Source organism: Alexandromys fortis, unplaced genomic scaffold, assembly GCF_014885135.2.
Source record: "Alexandromys fortis isolate MF-2015 unplaced genomic scaffold, M_Fortis_MF-2015_v1.1 scaffold_79, whole genome shotgun sequence".
NCBI classification, from domain to species: Eukaryota; Metazoa; Chordata; class Mammalia; order Rodentia; family Cricetidae; genus Alexandromys; species Alexandromys fortis.
The window spans coordinates 128,328-135,797 of NW_026067964.1; the positions used below are offsets into that span (position 1 = coordinate 128,328).

General features: G+C 37.4%; 1 protein-coding gene across 1 annotated transcript in view; it reads left to right on the forward strand.

Annotated features, from left to right (window-relative positions):
- Positions 1-5,893, forward strand: part of Bdp1 (B double prime 1, subunit of RNA polymerase III transcription initiation factor IIIB) — a 94,799-nt gene extending 88,906 nt beyond the window's left edge. Inside the window, exons 38-39 of the mRNA XM_050153811.1 lie at positions 213-462; positions 2,881-5,893. Of these exons, the coding sequence (XP_050009768.1) occupies positions 213-462; positions 2,881-3,012 (382 nt within the window). The 3' untranslated portion in view covers positions 3,013-5,893. The remainder of the gene's footprint in view (positions 1-212; positions 463-2,880) is intronic.
- Positions 5,894-7,470: the final 1,577 nt, after the last annotated feature.

Below are 7,470 nucleotides of genomic sequence, written 5' to 3' on the forward strand. Positions count from 1 at the left end.
TTACATAGGAGTGTGCTTTGCTGAGTGTGCTAACACATGCGTGTAGTATCACAGGACTCAGAGGCTCAGTCCGGAAAATCCTGACTGCATAGATAGGAAGACCTTCTATGAGAGAGAGAGAGAGAGAGAGAGAGAGAGAGAGAGAGAGAGAGAGAGAGAGAGAGAGTGTGTTTGTACATTCTTGTTGAATATCTCTGTATTTTCATTTCTAGACCTGGCAGAAGACCTTTGGGATTTTTGTCTTTAATATGTCCAAAAAATAGTTTGGACTCTGACGAAGCGACTCAAACCCATAGTAAGAAGCGCCTAAAGCCTCATATACCTGCATCACGACGAAATTTGAAAAAACCTAATCTACTTAATACAAGCCAGAAAAAAACTGAAGAATCTTCTTCTGATCCACTCCCATCTCCAAGTATTACTGATCCTCAGTCTGATGATACTGGAAAGTCAGCAGCTCAGGTATGTGAGAGCTGTTGTATTCTATATGTCCTCTCAACTAGGGAAAATGGAGCAATTTATTTTCAGTTGCAGGTCAGAAATCATTTCAGTATAACTTCCGTTTACCACAAAAGTGCAGCTAGTTTAGTGTAAGCTGTTGAACAAGCCATCGATGGTATACTTAATTGTCATTCCTTCAAAGAAAAGACTCTGCTGACCTATAGAAGCAAAATGAAGTACTATTTGTAGTTTTATTTTCTTAGGAGGAATGTTCTGGCACATAAAAATTCAAAGAAGCATAATTGTAGAATGTGTTTGTATGCCATTTCTGTGCATTCTGCAGCTGTCTAAGGGCAGGGACCAGCCAGCCCCCTACAGTGCTGGGGATTTAACTTGGGGCTTCATGCACTCTAGGAACATACTACCAGTGAGCATTTGTCTAAACAGAAATGATAACAGAACCCCCGTATGTCTTAGCAGACCTTTGTTAAATACAGTGCAGCTTTCAGTCTCACTCTCTTTCTCACAGTTTCCATTTTTGAGATCATTGTAAATTTTGTGTGGAGTTGTAAGACATACCACAATAAATGAATGAATGAATGAATGAATGAATAAATAAATAAATAAATAAATCCATTCACCTTTCCCCCAGTTTTCCTCAGTGCTAACAACATTTTGCAAAATGCTATTCCAACTCTGACATTGGCCCAATGACAGTCCAGTACAGCTGCCAAGACCCCTTGTGTTGTCCATCTATGTATACGGGCCTGCTTCCTCCTCCACTCCCTCCTTAACCATCTGTTCATTGAGTCTGTCATTTCAGAAATGTTGCATACATTGTATTACACATTTCAGATTAGGTTCCCTCACCAACAGAGCTTCCTAAATATCCATTCAGATAGTTTTGTATATTAGTAATTAGTTGATTTTTCTGGCTTACCTGGAGATTATGCTGTTTCTGTCTATCTCTGAGTCAGTAGCTTGTTACTTTTTGTTGTAAAATAGTGGTGTGGTGTCAATGTATTACAGTATATTTTTGTTCTTCTTTTTTTATTTGAATGAGGTTTTTAACACTAGCCTGGAACTCACTCTGTAGACCAAGCTATCCTTGAACTCAGAGATCTGTCTGCCTGCTGGGATTAAAGACTCGGTCTTTTTTTTTTTCTTTAAATGCCCTTCCCTATAGAAAAACATCTAGTTTTAAGTTTCTTACTTTTGTGAGCAGAGGTGATGTGAACACTTCGTGTTTGTATACATATAAACATTTTTATTTTTTAGTGGTAAATGTCTGAAAGTATCCTTATTGTTGATGTTTTGTTGTTTTGTTTTCTTTCTTCCTTCCTTCCTTTCTTTTTTATTTTTTGAGACAAAAATCTCAAGAATGAAACTTAATGAAGCTCTTGACTAAGTCTTCTGAGTGTGGGAATTACATGCTTGTGCCACCACATGCTGGCCTGTCTGTAATGACTGTATGGCTTTTCATTATTGGGTTGTACTACTTAGTAATACCAATTTTTTATTAGGCATTTAGGATGTTCCTAATTATGTTCCATGTCAAACAGCACAATAATTGCTGTCTTATAAGTAAATTCTGTTCATCCGTAAACCTGATAGTGGTAGAACAGTATAGAGTACGGCTATCCAATGAGTCCTACAAATACTTGTTCTATTAAGAGATACAGTTGTAAGTGCTTTGCCAAAAGGAATGATAAACGGTTGTTCTTTTGATAGATACTACCTGCTCTGTCTCTACGGGACCACGCCTATTACCATGCTACCAGTTTTACACTACCAATGTACTCTCTGCCCCCACCTTGTACACACACCTTTGTTTTTTGGATTGAGATCATGATCTTGGTTTGTAGCCCAATATGGCCTTTAGCTAGAATCCCAGGATTTAAGATTATAGAAGTGTACCACCATGCCAGTTCATTCTCCGTAGCCCTTATGAGCAGATAGTCTTACTGTGTGAGTTTTAACTTGTATGTGAGTCATTCATACTGTTTTCTGGGTATTTGACTTTTTGAGAAACTTGTCTCATATATATATAAGATTTGTAGAGATCTTAAGTAGTAAGGGAAGGGTGTATTTGGTGATAAAGGCTGTAGTTTTTTCTATATGCCATGTATGTTTTTATTTTGTTTATTTTTGCTTTTACCATGCAGACATTTTTTAGTTTTTTTTTTTTTTTTAATTTCATGTGCATTCATGATTTTTGCCTGCATGTATGTCTGTATGAGGAACTGGAGTTACAGGCAGTTGTGAGTTGCCAGGTGGGTGCTAGGAATTGAACCCGGGTCCTCTGGAAGATGGGCCAGGGATTGAGCCCAGGCTTCAGACCAGCTAGGCAGGCATTCACTGTACCACTGCTCTACAGATGCAGTCCTCACTGGCAGTGTATACACACTGTATTACATTTTAGTTCTCCTCTCTTCCTAGGTTTCTTCTGATCAGCCATCGCTAAAAGAGAAATGTAAAAGTGGGCCAAAACAGGCATGTGAAGAGGAGGCCACCACAGTCTCGGAGTTCGTCTTCAATGACATCTTCATTGAAGTGGATGAGACAGAGTAAAGCCCTCTTCTGGGATCTTCCTTTCTTCCTTTTTTTCTTTCTATTTTTGTAATAAGTGTGAAATTTCCAGAGTCAGCGATGTCAGCAAAGCAGTGTTGAGAAAAGCACCACTGCCTGTTTTTATTTAGGTCAATTTTGAATATTTATTAAGCTTAATTTAAAGCTTTTATAATCAGTGGAAACCATTTCATTCTGAAATACCAAGCAATTAAGACTGCTCTCCCTGACAGACACTTTAACTTGTTTACATTTGACTCACCCTGTGCTGAGCACAGCTGGACTTGTGGACTGCATGGATACACGTCTGTATAAATCATAGTGCTGACATACTTGGAGCTTGATTGTATTTAACATTAGTGACATTCTTCTGTAAAGGTGGTTTTGTTTCTGTTGCTGTGTGTGTGTGGTTTTTTTTTGTTTTTTTGTTTTTTTCTTTTTGTTTTGGAGGGTGATGAAGGTCTGTTTATTTGCCTATAAGTATATGAAAGCAAGTTGTGAAACTCCACTTTGGTATGGTAAAGGTAAAACTTTTCTATTATTAGCTATTTGACTGAAAAATGTGTATTTTTCTAATTCATGGTGATGTAACATTAGTTCTAATTGAAGATCTAGTATTTAAACTTGCTATTTATAAAGATTGAACATCAAAGAGATTATTTATTTTTAAATTTTTTATTTAAAAGCATATCCCGATTTAATTATTTTCACTTATCAGATGTGGGCAAAGAAAGCATTAACAAATAATTTGTCTCCTTTTCCTCTTTACTTTTTTTTTTTCGAGACAGGGTTTCTCTGTGGTTTTGGAGCCTGTCCTGGAACTAGCTCTTGTAGCCCAGGCTGGTCTCGAACTCACAGAGATCTGCCTGCCTCTGCCTCCCGAGTGCTGGGATTAAAGGCGTGCGCCACCACCGCCCGGCTCCTCTTTACTTTTAAAGCTATTTTAAAATGTCATAATTAAAAATGTTTAGGTGGTGTCTGTATTTTGAATACTTTTCTCATACTTTGGTACATTGAATTTATACTGTGAATTTTTCTTTTTTGCTTTTCTTATTTCCTCTATTATCTCAGGATTTTTGTTGGAAGAAAAAAACTTAATGTTAAGAGACATGTTGTATAAAACAATCTTCTACACACACACATACACACACACACACCTTAAAAAAAAAAAAGAAGAAAACAGTGATAGATTTTTCCCCTACTAAATTCTGCTCACAGGATGTGTAGGCTTTTTAACCACAGAACATGATTCTTCTGCTAAAGCAGAAAATACGACAGGAAAACTTTGCAAAGCCGTGATTGTCATCATTATGAACTTAGGTTTTTTTTTTTTTTAATTTTGAGACGTAGTGATTTATATAAGTGTCTTAATTCTCTTAACAGATTTTCCTTGTTTCAAATTAATCTGAAAGACCAAATTTATTGATTTTTTTATTAGAAAAATCTCATAGCTCAGTACACTAACTCAGTAGTTAGAAAGTTTTTTCCACAAAATATTTTTTGAAACTGTAGACCAAGGGGTCCTAGTGGCAGCTGTGTGGTCCTGCTGGTTCAGCAGGAGCAGGAGCGTGCCTGGGCTTTTACTTAGGCAACATGTCTTCTGCTATTGCTCCGTGCTGCCCCTCTCCCGCTTAAAACAGGGTTGTGTGTCCCAGACTAGCCCTGGACTCTGTAGATGATGGTGTTCTTCAGTGTGATCCTCCAGTCTTCACTCCCAGAGCTGGGTTACAGGAGTGCACCACCATGTGCATTTTAATGCTGTGCTGGAGCAGAGCCAAGGCTTCCCACAAGAGCTCTGCCAACCGAGCGTCCTGTCCTGGACTCAGTGCTTCTTGTCTGCAGGTGCTGATGTCTCTGCTTAGGAGTTATTTGTCATAGACGTTGTAAAATGTGCCTATGATTTAGAAAACTGTGTTGAGTGGATTATGAAATGATCAGTACTTCAATTGGAAAAGTATTTTCACATCTAGCTAAGTTTCATCTTTATATATTGATAAAATGATGACTACTTTTCAAGTTAAGTGAAAAAGAAAGTTTTCACTTTGGCTTTCTAGCCTAAGCGGGAAAGGCTAGTAGGGCTCAGTGAGTCTAGAGTGAAGCTAATCCATTGAAACCTACCGTGAGCATATTTCTCATTCTGTGTCTTAGGGTAAAATGTATGATTTAACATCTTGATTATAAAGGAAGATCTATAAATTAGATGGAAATTCTCATGTGATTAATGTCACAAAATCATGGGTTAATTCACAGTGCTATTTCAATGCCGTTTGTAAATTTCAAAGTTTCTGTTCTGTAAAGGTTTTTTTTTTTTTTAATGTTACTTGGGTTAGATCACCGCAACTAAACTATTATTTATCCCTGTATTATATTTATTTTTTTAACATATGTCTCTTGTTCGTCTGTAAAACTGATTTTATGGAAGATGTAATTTATTGTATAAAGAGTAAAAGGGTGTTCGTTGTATAGAGAATCAAGTCAGTCACAAATTGTCCAGCTGTTACAGCCTCAAAACAGATGTTGGGAAGAGAAACACAATCAGTGTACTTAGCTTTAAGGCGGAAAGATCCCTGGTGGTGTAAACATGCTTCCAGGAATTTGTTATAAATCTGACTTTTTTCCTCCTGAACACTTAACATCTAAGCAGGTGGCCAGTCATGGTTTAAAAGTCTAATTGCTGATAAATGATTAAGGCATAGATAAAAAAATGAACATCCACTGTTTACCACCGTATTATTCTAAATGCAGGTGACCATGTATACTGCCTTGCTTGAAGGAGTTTTTGATAAAAGAAACAATATCTGTCATTTGTAAATTTTCTTGTTCTAAAGAAAGCAGTTATGTTCTGTTGATAAAAATTATGTAAATAAAAAGTTATTTTATATCATTTTCGTTTTGTCCTTTTCAAAACAACAAAAGATATTTATACTCAGTTAACTAATTTCAGTTTTCAGTTATCATCTATACTTTATACAAATAATACTGCCAGGTATGGTGGTGTCTCAAGTCTGTAATCCCATAACCCACTAGCAGGGGCAGGAACAGTGTGAGTTTGACAAAGTGAACCCTTCGCTCTCTCAAAAAATAAAATAAGAAAGAAAAGAAAATGTACATAGCATAGTTAGAAGAATTCTTGATACTTCTTGTGAAGGATTCTTTTAATTTGCAAGAATAAATGATGGGCTTGCCTGCATATTTAAAGTTTTGTTTACTCTTATTTGTTTTCTAATGAATTTTACATAGCTCAAGACCTTTTGCTTCCTCCTCTCTGGCACACATGCTTTGTTTTCTTTGTAAGAGAGAAATTGAAGCTTTGGTCCCAGAGATAATTTAAAACAAACAAAAAGGATTTTGAATTGTTTATTGGCAAGTATTGGTTGCCCAAAAGTTTTTGCTGAGAGAATTATCTGTAGTAACTTGGTTAGCATGGCCATTTCTTTAGTTACATAAAAGCTGTGGATTTTGTCTCACTGTCAAAGAGATATGTATCTAGCTAAACTGCTCTGTCTGTTTACTTTTAGAGATATAGTGAAATAGAAATTTTTATTTTTCTTATGATGGTGTAGGCATTGACTATATCATTCAACTTATGAAACCTTACATAGACGTGTGTGGTGCTACCTGAGTGGGGGTTTGGATTCAGGCTGGATGCATAGTAGGATCCTGTCTTTGCTGATTTTTTTCCCCCCAGCCACAAGCCGTGATTGTTTTGGAAGAGAGAACTTCAGCTGAGAAAATACTGCCCAAAAGTCGGCCTCTAGATGAGTCTGGGGCATTTTCCTGTTGATGATTGCTGCAAGAGGATCCAGCCCACTGTTGTGAGTCATGTGCAGTGGGAGCCGAGCAAGCCGGGGAGCAGTGTTTCTCCACTGTCTGCTCCGGTTCCTGCCTTGAGTCCGGCTGATTTCCCTTAGTAATGGACTGCCATCAGGACAGACAGACTAACTGAAACAGTGTCTGGGAACAGCAAGAATAAGGAATTGCTGAGTGCTTGAGCACTATTGCAGACAGAGAACCTGAGTTTGGTTCCCAGCACCCTTGTTGGCAAATTCAACCACCTGCTGTAACTAGCTTGAGGGCAGCGCTGGCCCTTTTCTGGCCTCTGGACAACTGCATTCATTTTTATACTTGGTTACAGTCACTGATGCATACACATAATTAAAGTAAATCTTAAGACCCTAGTAGTTCAATCCCAAATATTCAGTCCTACCTACAACATATATGTAACACACATCAGTTTGCATTCATATATTCACACACACATACATATTTAAAGAATAAGATGGATTTGATAAGGAGTGGAATGGGGTGGGAATTCATGAGGGGTGGGAGGGGCAATTGATACTTATTTAAATTAAAAAATAATTTTTTGGACAGTTTTGTGTAGTCCAGGCTGGCTTCAAACTCACAATTAATTAGCCTGGGCTAACTTTGAACTTCTCATCCTTGTCGTTTGCTTCTTGA